This window comes from Coenobita brevimanus, chromosome 73 (assembly GCF_032717465.1).
Source record: "Coenobita brevimanus isolate Jiangsu-jjx chromosome 73, ASM3271746v2, whole genome shotgun sequence".
Lineage (NCBI taxonomy): Eukaryota > Metazoa > Arthropoda > Malacostraca > Decapoda > Coenobitidae > Coenobita > Coenobita brevimanus.
The window spans coordinates 10939869-10958287 of NC_137026.1; the positions used below are offsets into that span (position 1 = coordinate 10939869).

The 18419-nt window shown below is 42.8% G+C and overlaps 1 protein-coding gene across 1 annotated transcript in view; it reads left to right on the forward strand.

Moving 5' to 3' along the window:
* LOC145407475 (putative neural-cadherin 2) overlaps positions 1-18419 on the forward strand; it is a 152452-nt gene that overhangs the window by 101171 nt on the left and 32862 nt on the right. The window contains exons 13-25 of the mRNA XM_080278404.1: positions 1066-1229; positions 2312-2480; positions 4015-4234; positions 4466-4599; positions 6618-6748; positions 8344-8689; positions 8960-9193; positions 9277-9615; positions 9728-10070; positions 13579-13777; positions 14014-14246; positions 14851-15039; positions 15172-15360. Of these exons, the coding sequence (XP_080134530.1) occupies positions 1066-1229; positions 2312-2480; positions 4015-4234; positions 4466-4599; positions 6618-6748; positions 8344-8689; positions 8960-9193; positions 9277-9615; positions 9728-10070; positions 13579-13777; positions 14014-14246; positions 14851-15039; positions 15172-15360 (2890 nt within the window). The remainder of the gene's footprint in view (positions 1-1065; positions 1230-2311; positions 2481-4014; positions 4235-4465; positions 4600-6617; positions 6749-8343; positions 8690-8959; positions 9194-9276; positions 9616-9727; positions 10071-13578; positions 13778-14013; positions 14247-14850; positions 15040-15171; positions 15361-18419) is intronic.

An 18419-nucleotide genomic window follows, 5' to 3' on the forward strand; every position in this document is an offset into this window, starting at 1 on the left:
ATTAAATACGTGATAAATTGCAAGATGTCTGCCTGTGACCCAAGAAAAATGGCCTAAATAATTTTACCTCAGCTTGTGACAATAATTTTTAAGTGATATGAGTCCGCAGGCACAAATAAAAGTATAGGACAGAGTGTACATTGCACATCGTGAAAGATTTATAAAAATGATGTTCATTTAGAAGAACTTAGGATGTTGTCTCACTGGTTAAAGATGGAGGTGTTTTCCTATTTCGGGAACTGTACTCTTTTAATTACTACCTGGTGAACTTTCAGTAAAAGTAGATTATTCCACTACATTTAGAATGGTCTGTGGCGATTAGCTCAGATATGTACTACATTTAGAATGGACTGTGGTGATTTAGCTCAGATATGGTCATGGTTGATACTCTTGACACGGAACTTAGTCACAGGAATATTGAGTGAATCCAGATCTGTACCTCAATATGCGTACATTCTTGACCAATAGCACTTGGGTATCATCTTCCTCAGAATCCAACAACAGCCTATGAATTAAGCATTTTGGTTAGCTCTAGCATTGGACTAGGAACATCCCAAGAATATTATTGGTCGAAGAAGCAAAGTGAACATCAAAAAGGGTCTGACTTTAACATGATAGCCAAGGGCTGGAGGAAGAATTATCTCTGGATTGCGAATTTGATTGTACAGGGAATGAATTATATGGGAGAGCGAGAAACTATAAAGGTGACTAAAGACTGAATGCTAGATTATGTGGGTTTAGTGACAGTGAGTGACAAAAGGCAATAGGAGAAAGATAAGGGAGGTTATGCAGGAGATGATAAAGCGAGCAAGTGAGGGAGGGAACATACATAGTGGTACCAAAGGAATTGATTAATAGTGTACACAGATGGTTGAAAGAGAGAGGATTGCTTTAGTTAAAGAGAACATTCAAACTATAAAAAAATAAACAGAAGGTTTACTTTTTATATATATGCAATGATTTGTCAATGATATGTTAAATGTCCTTAATCTAGGACAGACACACAGAAACTTGGACGGCACCTCCAACACACAGTAAGCAAATCAACCTCAATTTTAATGTCAGGGTGGTGCGGCAGAAGCCCCTCTGGGGCGAGTGTTTGTGAAGGATCCAGACGACTGGGACCTAAACGACAAGACTTTCAGCTGGGTTGGCTCCCCACACCCGCTCTTCTCCCTCAACACTCACACTGGCAACCTCCTGGCCTCCAGCCAGGTCAGGGAGGGAAGGTGAGTTACAACGCACACTGACTTTTTTTTTCATTGACCTAGATTCACATAGGTCTCATTAGGCCATTAAAGATGCATGATGATTCTCAGAGTCGTTGTGTTCGGTAGTCGTCCCTACATGTATGCATCCATGGTGTGTGAGAGGCAGTCCATCACAGCTGCAATGTAATGTCTTCCATAGAGAAAACTAGTATCTCTAACAATTTTCACTCCAAAGCTTTGTTGGTAAATGCTCCAGTAGTAAGGAATTTCTAAGACTACACACACACACACACACACACACACACACACACACACACACACACACACACACACACACACACACACACACACACACACACACACACACACACACACACACACACACACACACACACACACACACACACACACACACACACACACACACACACACACACACACACACACACACACACACACACACACACACACACACACACACACACACACACACACACACACACACACACACACACACACACACACACACACACACACACACACACACACACACAAACACACACACACACACACACACACACACACACACACACACACACACACACACACACACACACACACACACACACACACACACACACACACACACACACACACACACACACACACACACACACAACCATATCTATGAAACTTTCTATATTTGCACTTATATACTAATTATATGGAGCATGGCAAGCAGTATCTCTCATTTGTTTCAGTTTTCGTCAGTGAGATGTTGGAATGGGAAGTGTATCAAGTTTAGTATTATTAATGGTCAGGTGGTAGAAAACACCAGTCGGAATAACAGCTGTATTTGCAGCATACATACGTGCACACATGAGATCTGAGTGTATGTGTCACTTCAAGTTGTGGTTGACCTGTAGGTGTAGCTTCTAAGACGAACCTGTCTGACACTGCAGACCAGCATATATGCAGTGTAGGTGAGTGGGTACATGTTGATATAAGCTGCATCTGAGATGTGTGTAAGTGCAGATATGAGTTGCAGCTGCTTGTGTGTATGTGTAGGTACAAGCTGCAGTACCTGTGTGTATGTGCAGGTACGAGCTGCGTCTGGCAGTGAGTGACCGACTGTGGGGCCAGAAAGACGTGGGTGCTAACGTGACGGTGGTGGTGCGGGTGCTGTCCCCCGACGCCCTGGCCCATGCTGCCCCCCTCACCCTCACCCCCACCACGCCTGAGGCCCTCACCCGGGGTTGGGCTCCTCAGGTAACACCCTCAAACCACCGCAGGGGATGGCCCCTTCAAGTAAGACTACACACCCCTGGGGGACTGGATCCCTCAGGTGTCAACCTCCCAGGTAGATCCTTTAGAGAGCACCTCCCTGCCCCCCCACCCCACCCCGGATCTGGAACTCTTATCCGGGGTAGACTGGATTCCTCAGGTAACACCATATCCGAGGCCATCACAGGAGATCATCACATTCCCAACGCACAGTAATGTTTCATTAGTAACACAATTTCTTCAGAGTTGTACATCTTTATGTTACATCCAGATACTAACCTAGTTTGTCTTACAAGTAACAGTCAGGAATCCCGAAAGCAGCTCTCGGGTAATGAAGTCAGTCCCACATCATTAAGTAACCTTCAGATTGTCTGAGCAGTATCAGTTTCCACGGATATGTCAGAATTTTAGAGTTTCCAAGGTAAGGTCAAGTGGTTTTGTAGTGTTAGATCTATCCACTTCCTCTGTCTGGAAACCAAAGTATCTTCATAACTATCAGTATAAATACAACCCAGCCACAACCCCGCCGTTTTGTACTACGTATCCTATCTTTGAATCACCACGCCTAGTTATAGCACTCATAATAAAACACTACTCCCGCCACACATGTCTGTCACTACTTTTTTCTCATTCACAGTCATTAGTTCCCCCTGCACTAATGTTTTCCGTTGCACCTACCACTGATATGTTTCTCAGTTATCTGTTTTCTAATGTTTTGAGGAACTCATTTTCACCTTATGCACTAACAATTATCCTTGATAATACAATCCTCGACACTCCCATCTTGTCAACTCTTGTGTTGTTGACCAGCACAGTCATTTACGAGTATCTGTCTTCAGACATGAATAATTAGTCAGTGTTCTTTCATACTTCACTGCACTTTTGCACCTTGCTTATGCATACCAGGTTGTAGAGCAGGATGCAGAGCGCACACACACACACACACACACACACACACACACACACACACACACAGTCTTTAACACTTGCATCCAGATCTGAGGCAGATAAACTCAGTGATGTTTTATTAAGGCGCTCCAACCGGATTGATCCCTCGTAGGTTTATATACAAGGGTTGGTTGGGGTTCACGTTATGCCACTCAGGGATGTGTGAGGCTGGTTACTCACATCTTAAATGTCAGGACCAACTTGCCTAGCCCTGGGATCCTACGCTCCTTTGGGGTAACACAGGATTAGATGATGATGATGGTGATGATTGACGGTTATGATTCCCAAGCATGTGAAATCGTTGTTGCTACAACCTGAGGCTCGACTGGACGTGAACCCAGTGCACCCCAGAAAACCAACAAGAGTTGCTCCTAGAGGTCATTTGTTGAGGTTATGTCGAAATGTTTATGTTGTGATAGTGTGGTGCATGAAATGATTGTGTTGCGGTATTGCTGGCTGCACTGCATTGTGGGCATAGTGAATTGCTTTTGTGACATAAAAGTAATGCATATACTATGAAGTTAAATGACGAAAGAATGCTATATAAAAATGGTCATTTTTTTTTTTCCAGGATGGAAGGAGCGGGCTGGGGAGGGTTGTGGAGGGAGTGCGGCGGGTAGTGGGTGGCGCTGCTCGCACCGTGGAGGTGTTGAGTGTGGAGGGCCATCCTGCCCTACTCTCAGTGGCAACCCCTGTAACTGCCGTGTGGCTGAGTGTCAAGGTGTCAGACGCTGGCTACATGGACCCTGTCAAGCTGCGGGGACTTCTGGCACTGCATGCCAAACAGGTCTGTGAACTCACATACTTTTGTATAGCATATTTTCATATTTGCAGAGGAGTGCGTATCTCTGTTAGTCATTTCATCGTAGTGACCTTGATAAGAAATACAGCTTAGTAATTTAAATGTATTATCTTAATGAGGACTGCACATAACCAGCCAGGGTGTGTCTGCAACACTGTATTACACCAAGGTCTTATATAGATACCCATCATTTTGATACTGCCTTTATTTTCTTAGCTAGGGGCAGCTACTAACTTGACAGTGGTGATGGAAGCAACAACAGTTGGGTTGAACCCCGACTATAGTAAGAAAATCCACGACAGCCCGCTAGACCCCCAAGCAGCTTCCAGTCCCTCCACCTCACTGCCTCTTCAGGTTGAGTCATGGTTTCTTTGTGTCTGGTATTACATGACTCATGTTTTTTTTTTTTTAATCACTCCATTTGTGTGCGGCCCCATTATTTCACGTGTAATACATAAAGGGCTCCTTGATTACACTTGTCTTGTGAAGAAGTCTGACACCTCCTTTCTGGAAATTGCTCTTCTACATCATTGTCTGTGTGTGGATTTGTTAATCCAATCCAGGGGTTCTCAAATTGGGTTGTGTGAAACCCCTGGATTACCTAAGAGGGTTCCCAGGGGGTACTTTGGAGGCAGGTGAATAATCCATAGAGATTATACTATTTTTGCTAATGGAAGTCATGAAATGATTACTGAGAACTGAAAAACTTGTTTCCTTGAAGCATATAATATCGTTTTTACTTAGATGGTATATTGTTTTTCTATCATTCCATTACTGTGAACACTGACACAAAACTGCAGCAATATATTGAAACTTCTTTGCTCGACAAAGTAATTACTGTTGCAGTAGTTTTACAAGAAAAAAGTGTGTTACAGTACCCTTCTGTTATGGACTACTGTTACTGGAGCATTAATTTTTATCCAGTGCCTCATTAATGGAGGTACAGATCAGTGATCTAATAACTCAGGAGGAACGTGGTAAGAAGAAGTCTGAGAATGCCTAAACTAATAACTAAATTCGAACAATAAGAAAAGCTTCGCAAACTGCAGTCTTCATGGTTTATTAAGTTCTTCCTCTGTCTTTTGATAATGGTAGTATGTCTCCTAATGGAAGTGTATGAAGTAGGCCTCATTGCTTTTAAATCTTTACTAATAACAATCACTGTTATTTTCTTTTACATAGAGCGTTATTATTATTTTTTGATATATATTTTTTTAAGTTTTCACAGTATGGTAAAAATTCTGAGATCTCATAGCTAGTTCTGTATAGTAATTTGTGTGGTAGAGAGGGAGTAAAAGCTGTAACAGGAAGACTGTGCATACTGGAGGTAATACAACATGAACATTGTTGTAGCTTATGTGAGATCTTAACGAGTATGGTTCATTCTTGTTTTACGAAACTCAGCTCAAGCTGTATGCAAATGATTATTTTTTCTCAAATGTTTGGTATAAATGTATCAGTTACTTTGGGAATGTATGAACCCTCGTCGTTTTTTTTCGTTTATAATGGCTCCAACATGCTTGCATGCATCAACCTTAGTCACCTCATGGCAGCTTTCCATACTGCTTGACCTCTGGCAACGTCCCTGTTCAGTCCTGTATCCCTGAAGTCACACTCTATGACCCCGTCTCAGGCCTTTTTTGGTCTGCCTCTCGCAACCCTAACCCTGACGTTTGCACTTCTCACTTTCTGCACCCAATTGTCTAACTCCCATCCTCTCCACATGCCCAAACCATCTCAATCTACCCCTCCTTATCACAACACCAATACACTCCAGTCTCCTCCTTCCTCTCAATTCTGCAGTCTTAAACCTAGCCCCCCCAGGCCTTGCATTCATGGATGCACTACATATCCACCAAATCATTGTCATTTCTGTACGTTTGAGCCTACGGATATCGTTTTTCACTGCCCAGGCCTCAGTACCGTACAACATCACACTCCTAACACATGCTGCATACAAATATCCTTTAGCATGGAGAGAGAGCCCTCCCAGTGTCAGGAGAGGTCAAAGGTCCCCGAACTTCTTCCAGCCACTCTTCACTCGAGCCACAGAGCTAGCTCCAGCCCCACCTTCAGTACACAGCATGTCTCCCAAGCAACAAAACTCTTCCCCACACTCAAGAGACTCACCAACAAGATCAGTTCTTTCACTCCTGACAATCTCCACATACTCTTCCCGACACCCTATAGCAAAAATAAGCAGACAGCATCAAACATGATAGTAACTGGGGCAACTGCGGTAATGTAGAGTCATGGTGTTGACATAATGCATATAGTAATTATGTGCCTTGGATAGCACAGCAGTAAATGTTAACCAGATTTTGATAATCAGTATAGATAGTAAGCAGAAAGTCATCATGTGTGGTGTGCAGGTTGTGGACACGAACTCCACGGCTCTGGTAACACCACGCCTCACTCGTGCACAGGACTGCAGCCACCGTGACCACCAGACCTGCACACCAACTTCCTGCCACAACAGTGGTCGCTGTCTCCCAGAGGGCAGGTAAGAGGTCCATAGACATTTTTAAATGGCAGGTATGGTTGTGGTCTAGGGAAAAGTAAAGTGAAGCAAACTTTGGCAATGCTCTTCATTTCAGTGACCGGGAAGTATGGCTTCAAGTGTGTGTGTGTGTGTGTGTGTGTGTGTGTGTGTGTGTGTGTGTGTGTGTGTGTGTGTGTGTGTGTGTGTGTGTGTGTGTGTGTGTGTGTGTGTGTGTGTGTGTGTGTGTGTGTGTGTGTGTGTGTGTGTGTGTGTGTGTGTGTGTGTGTGTGTGTGTGTGTGTGTGTGTGTGTGTGTGTGTGTGTGTGTGTGTGTGTGTGTGTGTGTGTGTGTGTGTGTGTGTGTGTGTGTGTGTGTGTGTGTGTGTGTGTGTGTGTGTGTGTGTGTGTGTGTGTGTGTGTGTGTGTGTGTGTGTGTGTGTGTGTGTGTGTGTGTGTGTGTGTGTGTGTGTGTGTGTGTGTGTGTGTGTGTGTGTGTGTGTGTGTGTGTGTGTGTGTGTGTGTGTGTGTGTGTGTGTGTGTGTGTGTGTGTGTGTGTGTGTGTGTGTGTGTGTGTGTGTGTGTGTGTGTGTGTGTGTGTGTGTGTGTGTGTGTGTGTGTGTGTGTGTGTGTGTGTGTGTGTGTGTGTGTGTGTGTGTGTGTGTGTGTGTGTGTGTGTGTGTGTGTGTGTGTGTGTGTGTGTGTGTGTGTGTGTGTGTGTAGTGTGTGTGTGTGTGTGTGTGTGTGTGTGTGTGTGTGTGTGTGTGTGTGTGTGTGTGTGTGTGTGTGTGTGTGTGTGTGTGTGTGTGTGTGTGTGTGTGTGTGTGTGTGTGTGTGTGTGTGTGTGTGTGTGTGTGTGTGTGTGTGTGTGTGTGTGTGTGTGTGTGTGTGTGTGTGTGTGTGTGTGTGTGTGTGTGTGTGTGTATTTTCTTTACATAAATGTACAGTCGATAACAAGACGAACCATTGCATTATGAATTATGTCATTTATATGCTAATCCCCTATAAGAGATTTTAATACATTAGGAAAAGCACTATCAATATGGGTTAATAAAACACAGTAACAGTAACAGGATTACCAAAGTACAGTCAGCAGAATGAATCGCAGAGATCCGGTGTGTCACACAGTGACTTGTGATGGTGTATGGCATGGCGGAGCACTGCTGGGCCTCAGGTAATGCACTATATTTTCCGAGGCCAGAGTCCAACACACGAAAATGTGATGGATAGGGCAACAAATATAGTACCAGTGTAGAGGTAAGAAATACAGTGTAGAGTGCTTTAAAGCCCCAATTTTTTCTTTACTCAGCAAGAGACAAAAATATCCCTTCCGTAATTTATGCACACACACACACACACACACACACACACACACACACACACACAGAAAGGAGTATATCGCAAAATTCTTATACCCTCATCGCATTATTTGGGCGAGGATGTAGGGGAGGCTTCATTTAAGGGACAGGTGAGGCTTTATGTGGGCTTGAAAGTGAGGTTATATACACTATGACCACTAATTTTTGTCCTTGACACGCTTTTTTGGATACCTGAGAATTTTTTTTGCTGACTATTTGCTGGAAAGACAGTGAATGGTTTAATGAATCATCTGGTTGTCAGGTGTGTGTGTCCCGGCGGGTCGTGGGGGCCCCAGTGCAAGATCCTGAGCCGTACGTTCTCTGGGAAGAACTGGGCCTGGGTGCGACCACTGCCCCCCTGCCTTCCCCTGACCATCTCCCTCCGTGTCCTCACCCGCCGCCCCCACGCCCTGGTGCTCTACTCAGGGCCCATGGCGCCCATGCCACGCCACCCCAATCACCCGCCCACGCCCATGCTGGCCCTCCAGCTGTGGCACGGCCGCCCACAGCTGCTGGTAGAAGGTGTTGCTGGGGTCATACACCTAGAGGTCCCTACAGCAATTAATGATGGCGACTGGCACGCCCTGCACCTCAGGTTAAGCACAGAGGTTCGTCACTGTACTTTATTCTTGAATAGTTGATGAAGCCAATGTATTTTATATATATATATATATATATATATATATATATATATATATATATGATAGTATGTTTTTTGTGAATGAAATTATGAAATCAAGAGCCCCAGGGTTTGCAGATTGCAATAGTAATGACCATATTCTAATTATAAGGGAAGTATCTAATGCTCAAATGGTGAATGTGAGCGATGATTAATATCATGTGAGGTAGGTTAGGAAGAAAATAATGATTAAATACAGGGTGTGGCAATGGTAGTGGACCTATGTGGCCGTGGGCACCATAACACTTCTGTGGATGATGGCCATTGTGCAGCAAGGGCATCCTGGAGTAGTCCAAAAGGCCTGGCACCATGGCTGTTGCAAGTGGGTGGCTTGGCTCATACACCACCCAGTTCTGCCGACCATGGGTGGAGGGAGGCGCCGACATCAAGGCAACTTGCTGGATGCATATCACATTTGCGCATCAATGGTCAGGTGAGGCATTGGTTAGTATACGTATGTCAGCTTTACCATGTCCCAGGCACAGCAACCATTACTGTCTCTCAGCTTTGTTGCAGCTGGTGGATCTGGGTGAACCAGCCTACAGTAGGGGTGGCTTGAGAGGTTGCCAACCCCAGGAAAAGGCATGTGAGGGTGGCTGTGGACACCGCGGACAATGTGTGGGTGGCCTAAACCAGCCGCAGTGTGAGTGTGACCCAGGGTGGACTGGGTCAGGATGTGACACACCCACCCTCCCCGCAACTTTCAGTTACTCTTCCTACATCAAGCTGGCACTGACCTTCACGCCAGCGCCGCAGGTGGTGATAGTGCAGATGCGTTTTAGGACTAGAGGACCAAAGAATATAATTTTGCTCAGCCTGGCTGCACACCAGAAAGATGCTGCTTTTACACTTTATGTAAGTCGTTTTGCTGATGTAAATTTTGCTTAGGTGCACAGTTGTTGCCATGCTATTCAGTTAGATACTTTATGCCTTTAGTATTCATTATATCATTCACGGCTCTCCCCAGCTGCAGGAGGGAGTGGCATGTTTGCGGGTGTCGGGGACAGGGTGGACAGAAGTCACTGCCTGTGTTGAGGGTCAGCCACTGGGTGATGGAGAGTGGCACACGCTCAAAGGTGAACGTCATGGCCACAGTTTGGTGGTGGCCGTCGACGATGAGGATGGATGGCACCGCAATGAGTCACTCGCTGTTCTGGCTGCCCCAGGGGAGGAGGCGCACTTGGGAGGTCCACCCCGTCACCCCCCGCTGGCCCTGCATGTGGACATTGATGATGGTGTGATGCTGGGAAAGGGGAGTTCTGAGCTGTTGGGAACAGACTTTGTTGGCAAAACTGATGAAGATGAGGACAGTAAGTACTGTTTCCTTTGAATATGTTTTTAGTGAATAACTCTGAAACTGTGATACATCGAAGGGCAGTAGTATTATATCATGTAATATTTTCTCCATTTTAGTTCACTCTAAGGTGACACTTTGTGAGAGTGGTTACATCATTTTCATATTTCCATAATAGATCATTTACTAACCAGAAAATATTACACTCACTCCGTTCAAAGAAATTCTTTGTTCAAGAATCCACAATCGTAGGAATTTCATGTTCCTGTGTTGCGAAAGAAACTGGAAAAGCCATGTCCAGCGTCATTCTGTACATCGAGTCTTGACTGCCACTGAAAACATGATTATATCCACAATACATCCATAGTGGAAAGTACCAATTTTTTTTTTTTTTTTAAATTTCAATAACACTACTTTTAAAAACGAGACAAAAGCTTTCGGGGGTCGAATGTTAATCATCCACCAAAATATGTTGTTTGCTAAAAATACAGACTACCTACATGTTAAATGTGAAGAAATTTCACAGAACGGCACGGAATTCAGTCAAAAAGTGAAAAGATTGTATGATTGCTGTCATTCGATCGTCTTTGATCAAATCCTCACAAGAAGTAATAGACTTCTGGACCTCCACCTAGTTGCAGTTTCCTGAATGTTTGGTGAAAATTCGTCCACAACTTTTCGAGATTCTTTTGCAGCAGATGCACATGCACACAGACACACGCTAACAAAAACTCTATTGCCTTGCTGAAGGCGGGAGATAAAAGAAAAAAAAAGCAGTGTGGCACGCGCACCTTCTCATCTACTTGCTTCACCTTGAAAAGTAAGCAAGAGAATAAAAAAGCCAATGGGATGAAATGTAAAACTCGTAAGACTATATCTGTGCTTGCAACCTGCCATATGTATTTGTTTTGGAAAGAAGGGGAATGATATAATGAGTAGAGCAGTAAGGAAGACAAATGGAAAAGCAGCAATAGACTCTTATTGAGAAAAAGGGATGGTGTGAGTATTTAAAGACTTTGAATGTAAATTTCCACATAGCATGGATGGAAAACTTGCTTGTGCAGATTAAAATGGGGAGGAGATCAGTGGGTGTGATAGGGTAGAAAAGCAAGATGTAGAGAAGCATTACAGAATATGTCTGGTAAAGCAGCACAGTGACGAGTGTCTACAAAGAGTTGGGAGGGGAGAGGGGTTAATGTTGCAAAGTGGTTGATTAGACCTTTAAATAGGTTATATGCTTGGACTGAAGTAAGATACCCGAAGACAGGCAGAGTGAATGTATTGTACCAGTGTATAAAAGCATGTGAAACAAAAAAATATTGCTCAAGTATTAGGAAGATATATAAAAAAGGGTGGAATCAGTCTGTCGCTGTTGAGCATACCAGTTAAGGTGTGTGGAAGATAGGTGATGGGAAGTTCAGTGCATCATACTCAATGCCATATTAGGAGGGAACAGGGAGTTTTTAAGTGTGGCAACCAGTGTATGGATCAGTTTGCCTTGAGAAACGCATGAAAGATATATAAAAAAGGTGGTGGAATCAGTCTGTCACTCCAACGAACCTGGGAAGGTGTTTGACAAACATGATAGAGATGCTTTACAGCAAGTGTTTCACACGTTAGGGGTAGGCAGGAAATACCTAAAAGCATTGAAGAGTTTTCACCAAAGGAACAGGGCATTCATGTAAATGAAAAAAGAGACGCGTGGAGGTCTTGGGATAAAATAGGGTGCATCGGATGTGTGTGATGTCTCCCTGGCTGTTCATTTTGTTTGTTACTGGAATGATGAGGAGGATAGATATAAAAGTTTTGAGGTGAGAGGAGAGGAAAGTTCAGGGGTTGCAGACAGACTTGGAAGTGTGCAGATGATACAAAATTGAATACACACTCAAAGTAAAGTTTAGCAGTTAGTAACTGCTTATCAAAGAGTTCATATGAGGAGGAAACTGAGATTAAGTGTGACAAAATGGCAAGGTGGTGAAATGTTGTATTGAGACAGCACAGCGATATGAAAGTAAACTGAATATGGAATATTTGGAGCCGGAGAAGTGCTTAATTATTTGGTTGTTGACTTAACAACAGATTAAAGTCAGGAACAAAGGCTAGGAAGAAGGGAACAGTATTTGGGGAGTTGATGAGCAGGTGAAAGGAAAGACCACAGTATGGGTGAAGGCACAGTGGTACGAATTGTCATGGACAAAAAGTGGCTCCAAAGTGGGTTCCATTGTGAAACAGTGTTAGGTATGAAGGGCTGTGCTTAGACAGTTTTGAATTCAACTGTTTCACTTTAATGACGTCTTGTTTATTCTTTCTTCCTACCTCAAGTTGATTCTGTTCAGCTCAGGGGAGACCTTTCATATTGCAAGAGTCAATGTAGGATTATGTAACCTCTCCATTTTGTAAAGACTCTCTTTAGCTTGTTAAATTCGTGTGACAGTAGCAAGAATGTCATGAAAATTACGTGCTTAGGCTGAAGGGTTTAAGGAACTGCTCCTGTGATTTTAGTTTCACTCTTCTTCAGAGTATTAGGGAGCAGTAATATTACCCTTAAGTTATTTCTGCCTAGCCCGAGGAATTTAGAGTGATGGTGGATCGTGGTGAATTCAAACAGTGAGTTCCCACTCCCCAACCATAGCGCCAGGTTATCATGGTGTACAAAAGTAGGAGAGTCATTTTATTTGAATAACTGAATCGCAATACCAGTTTTGAATTGAATCAAGAGTCCAGATGGTTAGCTGCAAAAAGGAAGGAATTATGTGAAGTTTCAAGTGAAGAAGACAGGAAAAAACATGATAGTCTGCAGGTAGTCACATCACTTTTTTCATCACCACTTCCCATTTATGATATACTGCATCAGGCAGTCACGAGGTGAGTGCATTCCAACAGTATGCAGACTGCATTGCTGTTAGGTCTGCATTGATATTAGCTACATTAAATAACCACACTTACCATTGATTCCTTCGAGCGTGAAAAAGTTTAAATCTAATCTATCTTTTATCTGTATATCTTACTGTCTCAACCTGTATCTGTATATCTTTAAATATAGACAGATAGATAAATGTACTTATATTGTAAGTTTATTTGCACAAATAATGAAAGCTACCAGTGAACTATAATTAGTTTATAAAAAAAAAATCTACAAGTTTTTTTTTAAACAAGCACTTCGTTAACCTCACCAGTCAGATAATGTTTTATGCATGGCTTTGGAAAGTAAAGATTTCCTTCAGCTGAATGATAATATTTACCTGAGTCGAAATATATTTTTTATCCTAATCCGAATTAGGTTAAGGATTTTTTTCTTTTCAGCTTAGGAGAGACCCACCTTGATGAAGGGGTTAAAAACATTCTTCACTAAGGCAATCACTGATGAACCTATCAAGTGACAGAAGCAAAGAATCATTAATATTTCTTCAGCTGAGTAGAATGATTAAAACTTCCACTCACTGAATTTTGTATGAGTATATTGATAATATATCGCCATAATATAATGGCTCCTACATTATGATACTGTATGTAATTCTCACTAGGTTCAATATTTTGTGTTGATGACGTGCGTGTGTGTGGGCACGCGATGCCGCTGCCCCCCATCATGAACAGTAGCAGGTGGGGCCAGGTGACCAGCCGGCAGGGTCTGGAGTCTGGCTGCTCTGCCCCCGATGCCTGTCTTAACACCACCTGCCACCCACCTCTCACATGCATCTCCACCTGGGGCATTGCCACCTGCAGGTACTTTACAGATTGATTTCATTTGTTTCATGCTTTTTCTCTAGTATAATTTGCTGTCTTATAGACAGTCTTAGTTCATTACTGCTGTATAGACAACGGTATTGTGAGATTTTTGTTCTCTCTTATTAATCCAGTTTGATTGCTATATTATTATCAGACAGTATGATAAGCTTTATTTCAAGGGGAATTAGGCACGTCCATGAATGACCTAGTGTTATTTTGCTCTCCTGGTGCAGCTGTGGTCCTGGACGTCATGTGGTGGGCAACAGTTGCCGTGACGTGAACGAGTGCCTGTGGCAGCCATGTCTGCACGGCGGGACCTGCAACAACCTGCACCCCGGCTACCAGTGTGTGTGCAGCCCCACCCACACGGGGACTCACTGCCAGTGGACACACATCACAACTGCACCACACCCACTCACTGCACCACTCGCCATTGCTGCAATCACGTTATCAGTTCTTATGCTTGGTAAGATACCGTACGGTTTAGCAAGCTATACATGCTTCATAACTGATATATTTTGACTACCAGTAAGGAGAATTACCGGGTAATTTAAGTTTGTTTTGGTAAACCTTACGGATAGCCAATGTGAATACAGTGCATTAGAAAAAAACTGCTACATGTTAACTAGGAGAGCAGAAAAAAGTTATTTATTTACATCATAGTGAATATTTGTCACAGACACTTTCCTACAAATCCAGTCGTACAGCTGCTTGCACTACCGGTAAGATATATTGGACATTCGAGTCCAGCATCTTTTTCAGAGCCAGAAACACTTTCAGTGATGAAATATTGATGGAAACATAGAGGTACCATAGATTATGGGAATGAGGGATTAAAAAAAAAAATAGATGAAAAGTAATATGGCAAAATTCAGTTAAATTGTGCAAAATGTCTACAAAAAATTTCACTGAGGTACGAATATGTTAAAAGGATCTTTGTTACATTTTCATTGAACCCTGTTGAGTGTTTTACCTCTGTCTCACATCTTTGGTTCATAACACTGTCACTCCTTACAGTGACATCATCACAGTCTGTCCTGTGACATGAATTCTGTATACATTATCGCCAGTGGTGGCAGGTGTGGTGATTTCGCTGAGGCTCCGACAGCAGCGGTTTACCAGAGGACATAGAAACGATTCCAGGGAGATGCAGGAGGGGGCGGGGCAGGAGGGCGGCATCATACTACAGGGAGATGAGCACAACCATGCCTTACTAGACAGACTTAAACTTCCTCAAGCCAGTTCCAGCCAGGAGCAAGGTACAGATCTAGTACGGGTCCATTTAACTCGAGCTTGTTATGTAGCGTAATCTTCAAAACCATCTCCCCATTTTGATCATTAGATTTATACCTGCGATAAACCACTAACCCTACTACTCTTATTGTTGTCAGGGAAAAATATGCAGATTGGATTGAGTGAAAAAGTGACCCAGGTGGCCAGTATCATAGCGGCTCCGGGTGTTACTGACGTGAAGAGAAAAAAAACGTGGCCAGATCCCTTACAAGCCAAGGACGACCTCAGGGCATATGCATATGAGGGGGACGGGTCCAATGCTGACTCCCTGTCCTCTGCACAGTCTGGTTAGTATCTTTGCTATAATAATAGTTTTTAAACGCCTAAGACTTTCATTAAACATGTAAGATTATAACAATGGATTTATTTAAGGCAAAAGCAGGTCATAATGATTATATATATATATATATATATATATTGTTACGGAACAGAGAAAGATAATGTACACTTTAAGTGAGAATACGAAGAGTCACTACTGTTCCGTAAAGTTCCAGGTTCAAAACAAAAGAGTTAGGTAAAATTACAAGTTAAAGTTTAATGCTTAAACTAACAACAAAACATTCAGAACTCATAAGGATAATGTAATGGCAAATAAACAGGTTAAATATATGGTTAACTGCAATAGCCTCTGTTAACACGAAATTAGCAAGAGTAAATTTATCTAAGTCAGCCCTGATAAAATGAGATACCAGATAATACTCAGTGAATGCAAGATAAATACTTACAGATACAAAATAATATTAAAACTGATGGACATAAAGATCCCTACATGAATTACAAAAACTTCACTAGGCCTACAAATTAACCTTATGCTATACAGTACAAGAAAAAATACAACAACAGTTATACTCAAATTACACACAGCTGCTAGATGGTTGAAGATTTCTTGAGCACTCACAATAATAATATCTGTACAGGGGAGGACAGAGATGTGAACAAAATGAGGAGCAGATCTAAGTGGCCATGATGCAGAGACTGAGCTCATTATATAGGGGCCAGCAGAGCCTGATACAACTTGTAAGCAGGACGCGCAAATGAAGCCATGGGGACAAAGAGCTGATAATCCTGCTCTAAGCAACAGAGAGAACGACTTACTCTACTATAACGGTAGAAGGGGGGAACTGAGGCAGAACACGCTCGTGATCAAACATGCAGCATACTGAGCGTTAAAATTACACAAAGGATGATGAAATCATAGGCTATGTAACACCTCCCCACAAAGAAAAAAGAAATTTACAAAGGAAATTTCTTATTACTCTAAAACAATCTGTCTAAAGTCTAGATAAGCAATCTGCAATAACATTTTCTTTCCCCTTGACATGTTGTATGTCTAATGAATACTCCTGAAGAAGTAGACTCCATCTTGTCAATCTCTGATTTTTATCTTTAAACTTACTAAGGAATTTCAGTGGGTTGTGATCGGTATAAATGACTATGGGGTCAAAACCAGAACACAAATAAAATGAAAACTGCTGTAAACCCAAAATCAAGGCCAAAAGCTCTTTCTCAATAGTGGAGTAGTTCTTTTGAGGTGGAGTGAACTTCTTACTGTAATAAGATACAGGATGTTCAATACCCTGATCATCCTCTTGCAGCAAAACAGCCCCAGCTCCTGTATCACTTGCATCAACAGCCATCTTAAAAGGCTTAGCAAAATTTGGAGTAGCGAGCACTGGCTGACTTAATAGAATAGCTTTAAGTTTGTTGAAAGAGGATTCACAGTTATCGGTCCAGACAAATTTAACTCCCTTTTTCAGTAGGTCTGTAAGTGGTGATACAAGAATAGAAAAGTTAAGAACAAATCTCCTGTAATAACCTACCATTCCCAAAAATCTTTGTAGCTCTTTCCTACTTTTAGGACTGGGAAGATCACTTATAACCTGAACCTTAGCTCCTGGTGGTGCAACATGTCCATCACCAATTACATACCCAAGGTACTGAACTTTAGCTTGACCAAACTCACACTTTGATAAATTAGGTACAAGATTAGCATGAACTAAACGGTCAAGAAATTTACTGACATGGCATAGGTGATCTTTCCAGTTGTCACTGAAGATTAATACATCATCAATATAAACAACACACCCTGCCAAACCCTCTGTTACAACATTCATGAGCTTCTGAAATGTGGCTGGTGCATTCTTCATACCATACGGCATTACTGAACATGCAAAAGCCTTTCCTAGTGTTACAAAACATGAGATCTCCCTAGCACGTTCAGTCATAGGTACTTGCCAGTATCCCTTTAACAAATCAAACTTACTTATGTACCTAGCCTTTCCGATCTTGTCTATGCAATCTTCTACACGAGGGAGAGGGTAAGTGTCTGTTTTAGTTATCTGATTAACACGTCTGTAGTCAATGCAAAGCCGCTGTGACCCACCTGGCTTAGGGACCAGAGTGACAGGAGAACTCCACTCGCTCTGACAGGGCTCAATCATCTTGTGGTCCAACAGGTAGCCAAGCTCCTTCTGGATGAGAGGAACTTTCACTAGGTTCACACGGTAAGGAGGCAATTTAATTGGCTTTGCGTCTCCAACATCGACATCATGCATCAACACAGTGGTTCTTCCTGGAGTAGCACGGAACACTTGCGGGTACTCCTGCAGTAATGCCGAAAACTCCTGCCTTTCCTTAGGAGGTAGATGAGAAAGCTTAGTCTGGAGATCATTCATGATATCAGGATTCTTCCCCAAACTATCACTCAGGCTCATGCTGCATGGGAGAACTTCACTTGTAGACTCGGGTGGAACAGCTACAGTGCAGACTGGATTATTTTCGTCCCGCCTGTGATATAACTTTAGCATGTTGATGTGACATAGTTGCTTGCTCTTTCTACGATCTGGTGTGGCGATGACATAGTTGACATCACTGAGTTTCTTCTCCACGAAATAAGGACCACTAAACTTGGCTTGAAGAGGTTGCCCATGAACTGGTAGCAGAATCAAAACCTGATCTCCTGGCTGAAAGTGGCGTAACCTGGACTTCTTATCATACCAAGTCTTCATCTTCTCCTGAGCAGCTCCTAAATTCTCTCTCGCCAGTTGTAAAGCAGTGGACAGCCGTTCTTTGAACTTCATCACATACTCCAGCAGGTTGACGTCATCTTCCTCCGACAGCCAGCATTCCTTGAGTAACTTAAGGGGTCCTCTTACTTCATGGCCAAACAGTAGTTCAAAAGGTGAGAAGCCCAGTGATTCATTTGGAGATTCTCTTCCAGCAAACACAACGAATGGAAGACCTTTATCCCAGTCTTTCTGATGTTCCAAACAGTATTTCTTGAGCATCGATTTGAGTGTTTGATGATATCTCTGCAACGCTCCTTGGGTCTGGGGATGGTAAGCTG